At 39.1% G+C, this 18073-nt stretch overlaps 1 protein-coding gene across 1 annotated transcript; it reads right to left on the bottom strand.

Moving 5' to 3' along the window:
- Positions 1-1025: 1025 nt before the first annotated feature.
- cav1 (caveolin 1) lies at positions 1026-12888 on the bottom strand. The gene is made up of 3 exons (XM_057836779.1): positions 12698-12888; positions 10605-10787; positions 1026-2501 (listed from the first exon to the last, which is right to left on the bottom strand). The coding sequence occupies exons 1-3, from the start codon at positions 12731-12733 to the stop codon at positions 2160-2162; spliced, it is 561 nt and encodes a 186-aa protein (XP_057692762.1). The 5' UTR covers positions 12734-12888; the 3' UTR covers positions 1026-2159.
- Between the last annotated feature and the right edge of the window lie 5185 nt (positions 12889-18073).

Here is an 18073-nt window from a genome sequence, read left to right as displayed (position 1 = left end):
ACTCAAATCCTGCACTGCCAGACGTGTCCCCCTGCTGAAGAAAGTACACGTCCAGGCCCGTCTGCGGTTCGCTAGAGAGCATTTGGATGATCCAGAAGAGGGCTGGGAGAATGTGTTATGGTCAGATGAAACCAAAATAGAACTTTTTGGTAGAAACACGGGTTCTCGTGTTTGGAGGAGAAAAGAATACTGAATTGCATATGAAGAACACCATACCCACTGTGAAGCATGGGCTGGAAACATCATGCTTTGGGGCTGTACACTGATCTGTGTAAAGGAAGGAATGAATGAGGCCATGTATCGAGAGATTTTGAGTGAAAATCTCCTTCCATCAGCAAGGGCATTAAAGATGAGACGTGGCTGGGTCTTTCAGCATGACAATGATCCCAAACACACAGCCAGGGCAACAAAGAGTGGCTTCGTAAGAAGCATTTCAAGGTCCTGGAGTGGCCTTCCTAGTCTCCAGATCTCAACCCCATAGAGAATCTGTGGAGGGAGTTGAAAGTCCGTTTTGCCCAATGACAGCCCCAAAATATCACTGCTCTAGAGGAGATCTGCATGGAGGCATGGGCCAAAATACCAGCAAAAGTGTGTGAAAAACTTGTGAAGAGCTACAGAAAATATTTGGCCTCCGTTATTGCCAACAAAGGGTACATAACAAAGTATTGAGATAAACTTTTGATATTGACCAAATACTTATTTTCCACCATGATTTGCAAATAAATTCTTTAAAAATCAAACGATGTGATTTTCTGTTTTTTTCCCCCCACATTCTGTCTCTCCTGGTTGAGGTTTACCCATGTTGAAAATTACAGGCCTCTCTAATATTTTCAAGTGGGAGAACTTGCACAATTAGTGGTTGACTAAATACTTATTTGCCCCACTGTACACCTACCAAATTTGGTTGTGATCCGTACCTGGCAGCCTGACAGGCCTTCAGCCAGGGAAGACAATCTGTTGTGCCTTCATAAGTATTTGTAGAAGACAAATAGACAACCTACAAATGTCACACACAAACACTCACGTGGCCATATTTTACTTTAATGTGCACAGCATATTATACAAGTAAAGGCAAGGAATGGAAAAAAAACCAAATTTTTTTTCTTATAAAAATATCACCTTTTGAGCCCACTGTGAGGAAATAAACAGCAGGGAAACAAAGCGTGCAAATGTGAAAAGCGAAGCATGGGAGATATCACATTAAGTTTTTGAATGACAAATGACACAAAGAAGCACATCACAGTTTGTGTCATCATTTTACGAACTTAAAAAAAAAGTTGTTAGTTTTTGGTTGAAAAACGTTAACGTGCAAACAAACAACCCAAAAAATATTTTTCTCTTGTATGTGAAAAAAACTCAAAGCAAAGCGAGTCCAAGTCAAGTCTTTACATCAAATTTGTTTTTTTTTTCAAAGCGAGTGAGTGAGCAGCAGGTTGCGTGTTGGACTCTAGGGTGGTGGACGGTGAAAAAAGGGGCGGCGGGTTCAGTGTGTTGGACTGCAGCAAAGCCAGGGAGGAGGGAAGGGGGGTCTTTTTGGTGGTCACAGGCACGGGAGTGTGAAGGGATCAATGGTTGTTTGGTTGTGCGGTGTCAGCAGGTTTCGAGCAACTGCCGAGCTAGCGCTACGACGGGGCGTCCCTCCACGAACAAACAGGTGAATGTCGCTTTGTGTAAACCCAGCAACCACATAAAGAGACTCCACACATGATAGTACAAAACACTAAACCTCAATTTGTTGATCTGCTCACTCCTTAAATCATTGAGCGCCATTGGTGGGGATTGACATTAATCCATTTGACATGGATTCGTCTATCGCCGTCAAGGGCAACGAATGAGTTCACTCACAACTCCGGCGCATTACAAACATAGAGCGAACATTGAAACAAAACGAGACATATTGTATTTCACTTTTATACAACAGTTGAAGCTATCCACATTCATTTAATGGTAGACCTACCACGAATCACAAATCAATTGCTTCAGTTGCTCGCGTGGGGTGGACTTATGTGGTAGCTATAAACACGAGGGAAAGATCTAGGAATACCACCACTTCCCTGTCAAACTGCTCGGAATGTCCATCCTGTGATAATGTCCGATCAGACTTGCCCCTACCCTCACCCGGCCCCTCAACCCCCCGTGAATCATCCTCCGAATGATGCCTACACCTCCTTTGTGGTGCTGATCCGCACGTTGCTGAAACACTTGCCCATGGCCTCAAAGAGCGGGTCGCAGAAGGTGTGCACACAGATGGAGTAGACGCGGCTGACGCAGTGGATCTCGATCAGGTAGCTCTTGATGCAGGGCACCACAGCCCAGATGTGCACAAATGACAGGATAGCGAAGAAGATGCCCCACACCAGCGCCAATGGGATGCCAACCACTGCCGTCAGCAGGCGGTAGCACCAATACTTGGTGACGGTGAAGGTGGTGAAGCTGGCCTTCCACACGCCGTCGAAGCTGTACGTACCCGCCGGCTCGGCTATTACATCCACAAAGTCCACCTGAGGGGTTGAGGAACAACAGAAAGATTTTGTCAGTGGGACCGCATTACTGTGGAAGTAAAATTTAGAGACTTTTCTTGCTCATTCAAAGTTGGGAAATACTGTTTTTTTTCCTCCCATCAAAATGCAAAATACGTTTCTAACTCACTATTTCACTGCCATGGCTCCCAAAGTCCCAATTCAAATGGATTGAACATATATCGCCGTCAATGGCAGCGAACATGTTGATAATTTGGTCAATTCAAACTACGTAATCAAAGAGTTACCATTGTACTTGTGTGCACTGTGTTGATTTTACACTATCATGAAAAGATGAGCTATTTATGTAATGCTTTTCTAAAAAAAGACATTGATGTTACAATTTCCTGGAGGAAGAAATCATGAGAAAAACAAAAAAACCCTTTCTTGAAAAGAAAAAATACTACTGATGTATTGTCGAACTTTTGGAAAAGAAGACAAACTATGTGGTCCTTTCCGAAGAAGAGAAACGATTGTTTCTGGTCTCTCATAAAATTTTTTTTTTTAAAAAATAATATAATAAAAATTTTGGTGATGTGGAACTTTTCAAAAAAAGAAGACAAACCATTGAGTTTTGTCTCTGATTTTATAGGAAAAATGTACTAACATTGACCATACCTAAAATGAGACAAAATATTCAGTAAATTTCTAGATGTTGCACTTCCATTAGACAAAAAGCTATTGATGTGGACTTTTCCAAAAGTGAACCAAGATGATCTACTGTAGATACACCAGACTTGCCAAAATAGGATATCGTACATTCACACTGCTGATAAAATTTACGGTGACTGTGGGCCAATTTCTTCTACCTGCTTCTTCAATGCTGGCTTGAATAGTAAATAGTAACAATAGATTTTCTTTTCAACAAATGATCATGTTAAATTAACATGTTCCCATTAAATTAACCTTGCTCCTGTCATTGGAACTTCTCATTTCAGGAACAGGAAAGGTCAAGTTGAAGCATAAACACAACACATACACTCCCTATCATTCCTCTCCTTGGCTTTGTGAGTTCACCGTCAATATTTATCCTTCTAAACCTTGGAGACCACACTGCTCTCACAGAGGCAACATCAGCAAGGTTTTATTATGAGCTCCAAATGTTTTTATAAAGTAGATCTGATTTGTTCAACCCTATCGGGGTCAGTGGCCAATGTGTAGACATCTATTTTGAAAGTTATGATGATCTTAACTCATTCACTGCCATCCCAGGTCACAGATTATGTGTTGTGGTAGTTAGTAAGAGAGGGAAATTGATATTGAAAACACCTATTGACGGCAAAAGACGTCCAATCCATTTCTGCTCAGAGGGGCAGGATGCGATTGGATGATCGCCCCCAAGTTAAAATGGATTGGATGTCTGTTGCCGTCAATGGCAGCCAAAGACTTAAGCTACGTATGTGAGGTAATAAGATAGAGTGGTACCTCTGCATACTAAGTGAATTTGTTCCAGGACCTTATTTGTAAGTCGAAATGTATGTCGAGCAGGATTTTCCCATAAGAATACATTTTAATTCCATTAATTCGTTCCACAGCTCGAAAACCTACACTAAATCCTTAATAAATACTGGTGGTACTATTACAAATGGCAATTACACATAGCAAAACAAATAAATTATGAATAAAAATCAAAATATTATAATAATTCCGGTAATAATGTAATGAATCGGGTTCTAATGTGGCGGACATGTTTTGCGTGCTGTATCTAAACGCACCGCCTGGCTAACATGGCAAAGTAAGAAAGGTGCAAGTGAGAATTTACTTTCTCTTTTAGCGTTCTGTTGTTTCTGGGGTCAACTGTGAAGACAGTGCTGCACTGATTACAATGATTAAAAGCTGATGAAATGGCGATGTCTTTGGCGATGTTGCAGTAATAATAATAGTCTCTTTGACTTATAAAGACTAGCGAACAGAGGTGGGAGGAGGATCGTCGAGATCGACATTCTATGGTCGTATTGTCGACCCAGTTCACAGATGCACATGCTCATATTTTGCTATAATTTCCATCTTCATTTCAATGGTAAGTGTCAGCTTTTTCCTTTTTTTTCACCAACTGCACTAACCTTATTGGAACCCATGTTGATTTCTCTCGTAAGAGTCCCTCTTGCGGCAAAACAAAGAAACTGCGGCGCTGTCATAAATCGTCATATTTTGAGTATGTAGTCTGATGTAGAAACAACGGGCCAGTCAAATATAATGTCTGATGTCGAAAAGATCGTGTGTTGAAGCAATCGTATGTCGAGGTACAACTGTATTTATAAAATTAAAAGAAATAATAGTTCCAGAGCAAAATACACACGTGCCATTTTATATCTTTCTTCTTTTTTCAATTTATTACAAAGTGTTTCAGTTGATTTTTTTGGAAGTTGTAATTTTGTTGAATTAATTTTAATTTATTTAGATTTTTTTTTAATTACTTATGACGTTTTTTAAAGTGTCATTTTTGTTATTTTTTTATTCATTAATGTTTAAATAATTGTCCCCCTCCTAAATGGTATTAATTCATTAATTTTATATAAAATAATATTATATATTAGGGGTGTCAAACGATTAAAATTTTTAATCGAGTTAATTACAGCTCAAAAATTAATTAAACGTAATTAATCGCAATTCAAACCATCTATAAAATATGCCATATTTTTCTGTAAATTATTGTTGGAATGGAAAGATAAGACAAGACGGATATATACATTCAACATACGGTACATAAGTACTGTATTTCTTTATTATAACAATAAATCAACAAGATGGCATTACCATTATTAACATACTGTTAAAGCGATCCATGGATAGAAAGACTTGTAGTTCTTAAAAGATATATAAAAATCATAAATAAAATATCTAAATCAATAAAACATTTATTTATTAAAAAAATATAGAAAATAAAAGATAATAACTAGTACAAGTTATAGAAATTTTATATTAAAACCCTTCTTCATGTTTTCGTTTTAATAAAATTAGTAAAATTTTCAATCAAAAAATAAACTAGTAGCCCGCTATTGTTGATGTCAATAATTACTTACACAATGCTCATGGCCGCTGAAGCCTATAAAATCAGTCACACCTAAGCACCAGCAGAGGGCGGCAAAACTCCGAAAAATACAACAAGTACACCTTTTACTTTGCTGTCCTTTTAGTTCTTTTTGAGCGGGGCATTTGTGCGTTGATTGCGTCAAATATTTTAACGGGATTAATTTAAAAAATTAATTACCGCTCGTTAACGCGATCATTTTGACAGCCCTAATACATATATATATATATATATATATATATGTATATATATATATTTTTTTTTTAATTGCTCATTCTAAAGTACTTGCAGTCGACACTCATACTACATGTATGAGTCAAGCTCCAATTGGCTCCTACGCCGCAAGTTTGGGCCCACTGTCCTATATAAACACCATAAAAACATTTTAATGATCAGTAAATGAGTTAAAAGGGTGGTGTGTAACAAATCAAACATTTCTTGTGAATATCAACAATATCTTATAGCTTTTTATGATGTCAAATTGGAGTCTTGTGGCAGCATGTGACCGGCGCCGACACTCCCATGTCACCCTGGCAACCATATTTTTGTGTCAAATACAAGAGTGTCATGCTATTCTCAGAACACTATCTTCAAACAAAGTGGCACAGAAGCATGTTAATGGACTCTTGTGTTGCCTTGAGGGTCGCTTTACGTCACAGGAAGTGTCTGCTCTGCCCACATCCTGTTTCACAATAAAATAATAACAATTGACAATACCACATCACAAACCTTCCACTACGTCTAGTTGATGTGGCCTTGATGTAAAAAATGTGGCATGTTACATTCAAGTAATGCAGTGGATGCCAAGTCAATTGCAGGTGACATAAAAACAGACAATGGACTGGTCGCCAGCCAATCACATGTCACATATGGGTCCTAAATGAAGTTTTTTTTTTTTTTTTTTTTTTTTTTTTTAACAGCTCACACACGCATGGTTAAAATCATGCAAACGACCCTCAGAACTACAAAGCAAATGCATTAACCACTTGCCCACATTGATGGAGCCAACTAGTCCACAATGAACAAGCGTCTTCCTCAAAGATCTGCACGCATGCCGACACTCTCGCTATGGAAACACCTCGTCTTCTCAATGGAAACTCACAAGCGGGCGAAGCGAAGCGGCCCTCGTGGCTCTGATGCGGCCTGGTGATTGAGACCAGCTGCGGAAGCCGCGGCTCCCTGCAACCAGCCTGCATTTTAGTGTGTGTATACTTTGTTGTGTGAGTGGTTTGCTGGAAGGGGTTCCCTCTATGTGTGTGTATGTGATCTTGAGTGCTTGGCAGAGTTGAGTCAGTGACCTCAAATCACCAAGCAACGACTTGGAAAAGTTGACGTTCCTGTCCGGAGGCTGGAGCCCAAAAGGTGTTCCTTGCTATGGAATGCGCGACTGAGAAATTCCTTTTTGAGTGATTTTACACACAAAATGTAGAAGCTGGGTTTTCAGTTGGCGTTTGCACATTGTCCGCCTGAGCTTCCGAAATTATTTTGAATCGAAATTGTTTTCAGTGAAGTCTCAAAATTGGTGTGAATGTGAGTGAGAATGGCTTTTTTTTTTTTTTATTTATCAATACATGTGACCAGTTCACTGTTTGACTGGCTGGCGACCTGTCCGGGTGTAACTCCACCCCTTTGGTTTTGTCCTGTTTTGTATTACATACAATTACAGAGTCGTGAGTGTAATTAAATGTTTCCACTGGAGATGTTAACATTGCGAAGGAGGTAGGAGAGTGTGACTCATTTGTCATAAGAAAGAAAAAAATGAAAGACTGACTTGAGCTTCTTATCATTTTTACATGCAAACAAATTTCTTGACAAATTAATGTAGTTTTTGGGTTACTAGAGTCATTTTGGAATATTCCACAATACTTTTAGGATCTGATATCTTGGGATATGTGAAGTTGTAAGGTCACAAAAACCATGACTATGAAATTGGAAAAAAGTGTAATTTGGCGAGAATCATATGACTTTATATGAAAGGAGTATATTGTAATTGAAAAATAAACAGTCATAAACAGTCATAAACAGTCATAAAGTCAAAGTTAAGAGGAAAAGTTATAACGTTAAATTAAAATATATATATATAAAACACGTCAAGCTATGAGAAACTCATAATCATAATATCATCAAATCATAATATCCCACGAATAGTAAATATAGAATCACAAGTCAAAAATGACAACATAATAATATAAAGGTCATTTGTAAATCCAATTTTTGTAATGCACTCCAATATTATTAATCAATTGTTCAGAGAGCATCCAAATCAGACTGCTCTATACAGCTCACAGCCACTGGGGGCGCTATATTTCAACCGCTGAAATCCTCTGTGGGTATCAATCTGCGATATCCCCTCCTCTAATTCATTCAGGCTTTGAGCTGGATGGACATTCTAAATCTCGTGTGAGCTCGTGTGAGCTAAATTAATTTTCCACTTTATATTGTTGTTTTCTGCATGATTTTTTTGCATTCCAAAAATTCAATCAGCGCGTCTTGTGACAGACGGCAAAGTTTTGACCACGTGGAAATAGAATTAATCCCCAATACACTATCCATCCATGTGTTTAAGTACGTCATTCACAAACTCAACAAAGGAAACTCACCTACTTGCAGGTTGTACTCAGACGTGTGCAACCCCCCACCCCCCCCTCCCCAAATAAAATCTCTACAGCCATTTTGGCTCATTGTTCACACGCTTGATACAGTGGGGCAAATAGGTATTTAGTCAAACAGTAATTCTGCAAGTTCTCCCACTTGAAAATATTAGAGAGGCCTGTAATTGTCCACATGGGTAAACCTCAACCATGAGAGACAGAATGTGGAAAAAAAAACAGAAAATCACACTGTTTTATTTTTAAAGAAGTTTTTTGCAAATCATGGTGGAAAATAAGTATTTGGTCAGTACCAAAAGTTCATCTCAATACTTTGTTATGTACCCTTTGTTGGCAATAACGGAGGCCAAACGTTTTCTGTAACTCTTCACAAGTTTTTCACACACTGATGCTGGTATTTTGGCCCATTCCTCCATGCAGATCTCCTCTAGAGCAGTGATGTTTTGGGGCTGTCGTTGGGCAACACAGACTTTCAACTCCCTCCACAGATTTTTTATGGAGTTGAGATCCGGAGACTGGCTAGGCCACTCCAGGACCTTGAAATGCTTCTTACGAAGCCAATCCTTTGTTGACCTGGCTGTGTGTTTGGGATCAATGTCATGCTGAAAGACCCAGCCACGTCTCATCTTCAATGCCCATGCTGATGGAAGGATATTTTCACTCAAAATCTCTCCATACACGGCCCCAGTCATTCTTTCCTTTACACAGATCAGCCCCAAAGCATGATGTTTCCACCCCCATGCTTCACAGTGGGTATGGTGTTCTTCGGATGCAATTCAGTATTCTTTCTCCTCCAAACTCGAGAACCTATGTTTCTACCAAAAAGTTCTATTTTGGTTTCATCTGACCATAACACATTCTCCCAGTCCTCTTCTGGATAATCCAAATGCTCTTTAGTGAACCGCAGACGGGCCTGGACGTGTACTGGCTTCAGCAGGGGGACACGTCTGGGAGTGCAGGATTTGAGTCCCTGGCGGCGCATTGTGTTACTGATAGTAGCTTTTGTTACTGTGGTCCCAGCTCTCTGTAGGTCATTCACTAGGTCCCCCCGTGTGGTTCTGGAATTTTTGATCACCGTTCATGTTATCATTTTTAAGCCACGGGGTGAGATCTTGCATGGAGCCCCAGATCGAGGGAGATTATCAGTGGTCTTTTATGTCTTCCATTTTCTAATCATTGCTCCCACAGTTGATTTCTTTACACCAAGCATTTGACCTATTGCAGATTCAGTCTTTCTAGCCTGGTGCAGGTCTACAATTTTGTCTCTGGTGTCCTTCGACAGCTATTTGGTCTTGGCCAAAGTGAAGTTTGGAGTGTGACTGACTGAGATTGTGGACAGGTGTCTTTTATATCGATAATGCATTAAAACAGGTGCCATTAATACAGGTAACGAGTAGAGCCTCGTTAGACTTCGTTAGAAGAAGTTAGACCTCTTTGACAGCCAGAAATCTTGCTTATTTGTAGGTGACCAAATACTTATTTTCCACTCTAATTTGGAAATAAATTCTTTAAAAATCAAACAATGTGATTTTCTGTTTTTTTTCCCCACATTCTGTCTCTCATGGTTGAGGTTTACCCATGTTGACAATCGCATGCCTCTCTAATCTTTTTAAGTCGTAGAACCTGCACAATTGGTGGCTGACTAAATACTTATTTGCCCCACTGTATATCGCATATCTGGAATAGCAAAGCCAGTGTCCCCAATGAACAGTCATAAGAGACACTCATGTAAAAGCTGTTGTCGACCACAGCTCACACACAGAAACTCACATGCCACCGGGCCCCGCCCATTATAGGCGGTTGTACAGGGGTTAAAATATGAATACATTGATCGGTTATTTTGGTTCTTAAATGTGTTTGAAGTCTGTTTTAAGAAGTTTTGAAAGTGAATGAGGTGGAGTGTATAGATATATTAGGGTTGTCAGTCGATTAATTTTCTAATTAAAATAATTTGTTTGTTCGGGTTTTTGTGTCTATGTATAGAGTATGTTGATCTAGAGTACATTTACATGGCATCCCTATAGAGCTGATTTTTTTCCTTTTTTTTCAGCGAGTGCACGTGAGTCTGGAATGTATGCCCCCACGATAAAGTGGGTTCACTCTGATAATGCTGTCATCGGGGTGGTCACATGGGAAGTGGAAAGGAAATTTAGCAGGGTGTGGCGACTGTCAGGATGCAATCCATGGACACAACATGGGTGTTTCCCTGCTTTTCCATGCTTTTCACTCACACATGCACACACACACGGAAAAATGCACACACCTCATCCATGACAGCAGACAACAGGTGGCGCCACTCCTTCATTGCCTTTACTCATTTGAACAAAACTAAATGAAATAAACAATTCCCCAACCTGGGGCTCCATTAACAGGAAATTGGCCATTCATACACAGCGCACACAAAATACCCCCTGATTAAGATGACGTCATGAAAAAAAAGCTCACCTTGACCACATCGTCGTTGATGTTCTTGGGATCTCTATTGACCAGGTCGATCTCCTTCGTGTGCACGTCCTCCATCATGGACTTCTCGTTGAGGCTGTCGTTGTCCATGTCCCCGTCCTGCTTCTTGTTGTTGGGCTTGTAAATGTTGCCTTGCTTTCGGATGAAGGGCGAGTGCACAAACTCCTGCGCGAGACGGAGAGGGAGTGAGGGACGACGGCGAGGAGGAGGAGGAGGAGGAGGAGGAGGAAGGAGTGAGAGAGGCGAGTGGAGTGGCTGCACGGGGTGGAGCGGGACCACACCCCTCAAAACAGCCGCAAGGGGTCCTCGCCCCCTATTCACATGCAGTGTGGACCTGCTTTGCCCGTGCGTAATTACGCGTCAGGAAACACCTCCAAAACTTTGAACCAGCGTGCTGTATATCATCCAGAAGAGGCTTCTCAGACTTTTTCCAGGGGAGAGTTTTTCCAAAGGCCCCTCTCATTATCCGATACATAACTACCACATACAACTCTAAATCCCACAGGAGTGTAAAAATTGCTTCATTTTGAGGAGGGAAACACTCGTAATGTTTTTATAAAGAGTGAAAAAGGCAACATTTTGAAATTATATTAAAATGAGAAAAACTATACCCTTGCCACTAAAACTATAACCGCGAATGATGCAAAAATTCCCCTGCATTAACCCTTTCATGCACGAATTATGTTTTTTTTTTTTTAACCTTTACAGGATACTCATTTAACATCCGTTCATTCCAGTCAAAATGGATTGGATGGCCATCGTCGTCAATGGCATGGAAACATGAGCATTTAGCCAGTGTTCTCGGTTTAAATTTATTGGACGTATTTTGCCGTCAATGGCTGAAAAAAGGGTTTGAAGTTATTAACTTTAGAGTGTGACTTGGGGCCGTTTTGTATTTCTGTTTCTATTCATTTTAATTTCATTAATTGAGTTTTTATTGCAAATCTATTAATTTATACGTGCATTTATGATTGTAAAAAAATAATATAAAAATGCAATAATGATTAATAATTAAATGTATAATTTAATTACTTTTTAATTACCAAAAATAGTCACTTGGTTTATACATGGTTGAGGCTCTTGCGTGTCAACTTTTTAATAGCTGTCCAATGTAGTGACCACTGTCCCGTAAAGGTTTCCGTTTTGTATAATGTGTCAATGTGTTATTGTTTTCCTTATACATTCATTTTTTTACCAATTAATTTTGAAGTATGACAGTTCGCTAAAATAAAGGACAATTACCCATAATTATTACTTGATTTTTTTTCTTACATTTTTAGGTTAATAGCTTTTAATTAACTTAAAAGAAAAGTTCAAGTAACTTAAGTAACTTTTAAGTGCAGCACAATATATTATACTTACACTTAAAAGCGAAATACAACTGAATGGTACTTTTACATAATTTTTTAAAAAATCCTTTGAGGATCACTGATTAAAAGGGTTTTTAAAATGATACTCCCACCTATAGATTGTACTTATACACTTAAAAGCGAAATACAACTAAACGGTAATTTTACATGAAAATTAAATTAAAAACAAAAATCCTTTGAGGATCACAGATTAAGAGAGTTTTAAAAATGATGCTCCTAATTCATTGGGTGAAATCAACGGCGAAAGATGTACAGTCCATTAAGGCTAGGAGAGATGGCAGCAATTATTTGCTGCGAGCTCCCTGTTAGAATGGATTGGACGTCCTTTGCCGTCCATGGCGTCCAACGAGTTAAGTATTCAGCAAATGCTTTAAAATAAATAAATAAATAAATAAAAAAACACTGCTCCACTTAGCCCACAAGCAGCGCGTGACTGCTGCCATTTAGTAAGTGACGTCATCAGGAGCGCGCTTGTTTCTGTCTTTTGCGCACTTATACTGAAATGCATTTAAAGCGCGCGTAGTTCGATTTTTGCGCACGGAATGTACACGCGCAAAAATTCCGCCAAATGTCGCACCGTCGCGCTAATGTACACGCGCCGAGGGTCCTTTACATTCAGTCAGCTGGTGCGAGAGCTCAGGGGGGCATAGCAAAAAATGCAACGCGAAGACGCAACCGCACGACCCGTTAAGTGCCCACCCGTACCTCCTCCGGTTCAGTGCTCTTCAGTCCTCCTGCCATGACGTTCACCTTCTAGCGACAAAAAGGGAATCCGACGGCTGGGAGGCGTGGAGGCAGATCGCGAAAAGGAGGAAGGAGGTGTGGGTGGGTGTGGGTGTGAGCGCAGGGGGTTCCCACGGTGATTTATTCCCGACCTATCCACCCAGAGAACGTGATTGGAATGGGATGGCAGGAAGCTTCGGAGGAGGATCACGATGAAGTGATGTGATCTCTGATGTCAAAAGTGTGTGTGCGTCCGTGTGTGGAGGGTAAAAGAGTGCATGGAAGGACTTGCACGCAGGAGGCCGAGTACAAGAGCCTTCTTGTCGGCTGAGAGGTGGGCGTTAATTGGAAGAGACAAGGTGTTTATATACGCGCCGTTCAGCACAAGCCAGATCAAGTGGAGCCCAAACTTTGCCAAATGGAGCAAAAATATACCATGAATAGACTTTAAGCAAGAGTTATAAGGGCTGCATTCAAGAAATCACAGAGCTACTTTGATTTACGAGTGCAAGTTCTTCCAGCTCGTAACTCACTTTACTCACGTGTCAGATTAACTCACCCAATGGAGATTAATGAAAATACCTTTAATTCATTAAATGCCCTTGATAGATGTCCAATTCATATCAATATCCCAGTTGATATGTACTAGAAATATATTGCCTTTAACCCTTTCAAGGGTTTATTCAAAAGTTATCATTAGCTTAACTCGGTGTTTTTCAACCTTTTCTGAGTCACGGCACGTTTTTACATTGGAAAAAATCTCGCAGCACACCACAAACAAAAAATGTTCCAAAATTACTTTCGGTAGAGTATATTTATTTATAAAATAGTTTCTCAATATTTATACTTACTCAGTGTGAAACTTGAGCCTGTTTAGATGAACCCAAAGCTGATATCCTGGCAGGAATCTTCATCAACAGCTCTCAGTCTCTGTTTTTTTTTTTTTTTCAATTTTTTTTTTTTTTTTTCATAGCAGTTAGGCTTGAAAAGCTCAGAATTATCAGACAAAATGACTTTAGCAATGTCTTTAACCCAAGGGCGTAGGTTTGCATAGGGACGGTAGGGACATAACACTACTAACTTTTCAGAATGCTCAAATTATCCCCACCAACTTTTAAGCAACCTCATTTGCATTATATAATGACTTCAGTTATATAGGTAATTTATATTGTCTTCCTATATGTTGTAAAGATAGAATAGATCCTACCAATATTAAGTGAATTACAGTACTGTCATTATGTTCAGACGTACACTGACCCCTTTTCACTTGCTGAATGTGCCAGTCCATTTTTCGATGGAAAAATGCACGTTTGTTTGGCTGATGACTTGAACCCCCCCCCCCCCCACACACACACATTCACAGCCCATCAGAAATACAACATGCCGCCTCTCCCGCCCCCTTCAAAGACCAGGGATATTCAAAGTTTTTTTTCCGCCAGCAGCAGCCACTGTAAATAATGTAAAAATACATCAATGTTGTGGAGGTGGGGAACACTCCACTAATTTTGCTACTGCTACAGTGCTTCAAGTCGATTTTACTCACTGAGATTTCTTGGAATAAGAAAAACAGTCAGCTGAAAATAAGCTTAACAGACTTATTTTAACCAAAAAGTTTGTATATTTAATCTTAAAAGAAAAACATGTCAGAAATGTTCTTAATTCAAGAATATTGTTCAAAACATTACTTGAAATATTTTTGTTTCCTGATTTAGGTGAAAGATGACCAACCTTTAGATGTATGGGCTCAATACGAACAAATAGTAATATTTACTTAAAGTAAGTGGAAGAATCTGACACATTAATCTGTTAACTAGCCTTTAACACTCAAAAAAAGATGGAGAAAATTATTTGACTAGATTTAAAAAAAAAAAAAATCAGATTAAGACATTATGAATTTGCAGGGTGAATGTTAGTATAGGTCAATACAGATTTATTTTTGCATTAATAATTTAGCCTATCAATTAATTAGGTTCATATTGGTGAGAAATATAGCCCTGACCCCCATTCACCAAATATGTTTGGTCTTATTAATGTCCCGTCCCCAGCAAAAAGTGTACATGCAGGTTATGCTGTTATATCATCCCTACCACTACTAAAACTAAACCTACCCCCTTGCTTTAACCGAATCAGGGCCGAGCAGCTCGCTGACAATAGCTTTGCAGGTAGGTAGTATTAAGGTCTCTGTCACAGTGAGGGACTTGGATTTAGCAACAAGTTCAGCAACAAGGTAACTGGCTTTGGGGGCTTTGTCATTCATTTACCTTTGTAGCCTTTCTCAAAAAGTTGCCTGTTTCTCTGTGTTTTCACAAAGGCGAACAAAATAGTCCATCGACCTGTTTTGAAGCGACAGGTGTTTCGTTTGGATAGCTGCTCGTGTCGCGTTCAAGAACTGCTCAGATCTCTAGCCATCAGCCACCTTGCTGCCCTTGACAATGTGTTGGAATAAAACACAGGGGGAGGATTGACTGTCGTCAGATATGGATAAAATGGAAAGGACACTTTCATGAATATTGACTCTTGACGAGTCTAACTAAATGGTGTACAGTAGACGTGCTAGGGTCCACATTGTCGCGGACAGCAAGGTAGCTGATGGCTAGAAATCCGAGCAGTTATTGAACGCGACAAGAGCAATATCTCATCTGCACACGACCGCAACTTATACCTCCTCCTCCTTCTTTCCTACTGTAACGCCGCCCGACGACGTAAAAAACATAAAATAAACATTCGAAATTGGATAATTTCTCGCAACACACCTGACGATCTCTCACGGCACAATAGTGTGCAGCGGCACACCGGTTGAAAAACACTGGCTTAACTCACTCACTGCCAACCCAGGTCACAGTGTATGTGTTGTTGTAGTTACGCTGGTAAAAGAGGGATATTGATATTGAAAACACCTACCGTAATTTTCAGACTTTATGCCGCTACTTTTTCCCATCATTTTGAGCCCTGTGGCTTATAGTCCAGAGAAGCTTAGTTGTTGATTTATTTGGGTTAATAGGTTATTTGACAGTCATAAAAGTGTCATAAGACCGTCATAATTATGACATGACACTATCATGGGCATTACTGAATGCTTATGACAGATGTCATGAAGTGTCATCCGGCAAATTATGTCACTGACTCCATTTATGTCCAGCTTGGATCTTTTACATTCATTCAAAAGTGAGATAATTTGCCTGATAACACTAAATGACTTCTGTTACAAGCATTTATCAATGCTCATGATAGTGTCATAATTAGGATTGTTTAATGACAGTCTTATGGCGCCTCTGTCAAATAAAGTATTACCAAATACCATAACTAGCAATTAATGAAACAATTGGAACAGTAACTGAAGAAACAATTAGCAAAGAACATGAATTTTGATTTTTATTTACATTTGTAGCGCTGCAATGCTTGCTAGGAGGCATGTTGGACAACAACAGTGTTGATGGCAGGTGGCAGCAGAGGTTGATTGTATTCCGTAATGGAGCAGTGATGGCCAAATGAAGCTTCTTGAAACAATGAAGCTTTGCAGTCAAGGTGTTCAAGCTTCATGGTGGTTCATTTGATCTTATGACAGTGGTAGTCAAATATTTGCCGCTGTTGAATAAACTGTTACCTTTTAATCTTTTGGTGTAAATATCCCATAATACAGTGAGGACAGCTGCAATTTATAGTCCAGTGCGGCTTATCTATGAACAAATGCCGTTTTTCGTGCAAAATTTGGTGGTTGGCGGCTTATAGTGCGAAAATTAGGGTATAATGCTGGCAATAGACTTGCAATCCATTTCTACTGGGAGGGGCTAAAAGCGATCATTTGATCAAAGAATTAACATATGTGAGGTCATAAGAGATTAATCATTCAAAAATACAAAAAATATCTGAGCAAAATATGCACATGGGCCACGCATATTTTTAAATGATTTCTTTATTTTGCTTTTTTTATCCAATTAATTAAAATTTGTTTGTTTTTTAAAATATATTTTATTTTATTTTAAATTATATATATTTGTTGTCATGCTCGGCATTGTTTGATTTGGGTTTTTATAGTTTTATTTTTCTATTATTTATTTTTTAAATTCCATTATCTTATTTATTACAATTTAAACAATAGATTTTTTTTGCCCAAAATGGATCCCTTATTTAATTCATTCATTTTATTTTTATTTATTTACATAGTATATATATATTCTTTTTTTCAATTGCTCATCGCAGGCAACAAATACAACAATTGGATTTTAAATAGGGACAGCAACATATTGTACCGTGGGCCATAATTGGACCCTGGTTCGTAAGTTTGAGACCCATGTTCAATATGAACAGAATAAAAACACTTAAGAAAAAAAAAATCATAGCTCGTGCATAAATGTGTTAATGGCAGCCAATGACTTCATATTTTGCCTGCTAAAACATATGAAAAATAAAAACCGGACTTATACACAAGTTTCCAAGGTACTTCCGCTTTACCTCCGCATTTCTGCTCGCGACTTCCGTTTTACACTTTTTCAAACCAAACAACAGTTGAACTGGAGTGGCATTACTCAACATAACACTCAAAAAATAATTTTATGACATTTTATGAATTGTGATTTATTGACCTGTTTTGCACATGCACCAATTGTTTTAAATAAAACAAGAAATGGAATCATGTTGTCCGAAGGTTTTATTGCGATCAGTCTCTGCAATAAAAAAGAATGACATACTATTTGTGTTTATATGTACATGTGTGATGACCTCTTAATACCGTAACGATAACCTAACTAGATGAAAATGACCTTATAGCATTTTTTGTAACAACAAAATCTGTATCATTCCTTCTTCGTCTAGCAACTGTAATATTTATAATTTCGCCGGGTATCAACGTAAACCCCACATTACCACAGGTTGCACAGATTATCAGAATTTTGTCCACGAACAATCAACGAAGCGATAAGAACAAACATGCATTCTTTTAGGTGGATCTTTTAGGGTTTCAACTGCGAGCCAAATCGTTAAATCTGCTGCTGGTTTCGATTTAGGGCGTATGGCGTGGTAATATATCTACTTTGGGGCTTTGAAGCTGGACGCTGTTCAAAACATTCAACTTCTAAGCATATATATATATATATATATATATAGGTGCTTCGAGGAGTTCACATAACCAAGCACAGCACAAAACGTCCCGGCGTGCCATCTACGTCGTGCTAAATCAATTTTTGGGTTGGTCAATTCATCTGTGTGTGAATATCTGACTGTAGGGTGTGGCCAACAGCAGCTCCAAGTGAGCAAAGGAATATTCAATAATTCATTCATCTTCCTTAAACTCAGGGAGATTGCGGGGGTGCTGGAGCCTATCCCAGCTAACAACGGGCAGGAGGCAGGGTACACCCTGAT

This window comes from Corythoichthys intestinalis, chromosome 5, assembly GCF_030265065.1.
Source record: "Corythoichthys intestinalis isolate RoL2023-P3 chromosome 5, ASM3026506v1, whole genome shotgun sequence".
NCBI classification, from domain to species: domain Eukaryota; kingdom Metazoa; phylum Chordata; class Actinopteri; order Syngnathiformes; family Syngnathidae; genus Corythoichthys; species Corythoichthys intestinalis.
This window is presented reverse-complemented; position numbering and strand designations above follow the sequence as displayed.

Excerpts from the sequence above, each read along its gene's own strand:
- cav1 (XM_057836779.1), bottom strand. The coding sequence starts at position 12,733 with ATGGCAGGAGGACTGAAGAGCACTGAACCGGAGGAG. Across the intron at positions 10,788-12,697 it reads AGAGCACTGAACCGGAGGAG|GAGTTTGTGCACTCGCCCTT; the intron begins GTACGGGTGGGC and ends CGTCTCGCGCAG. Across the intron at positions 2,502-10,604 it reads TCAACGACGATGTGGTCAAG|GTGGACTTTGTGGATGTAAT; the intron begins GTGAGCTTTTTT and ends TCAACCCCTCAG.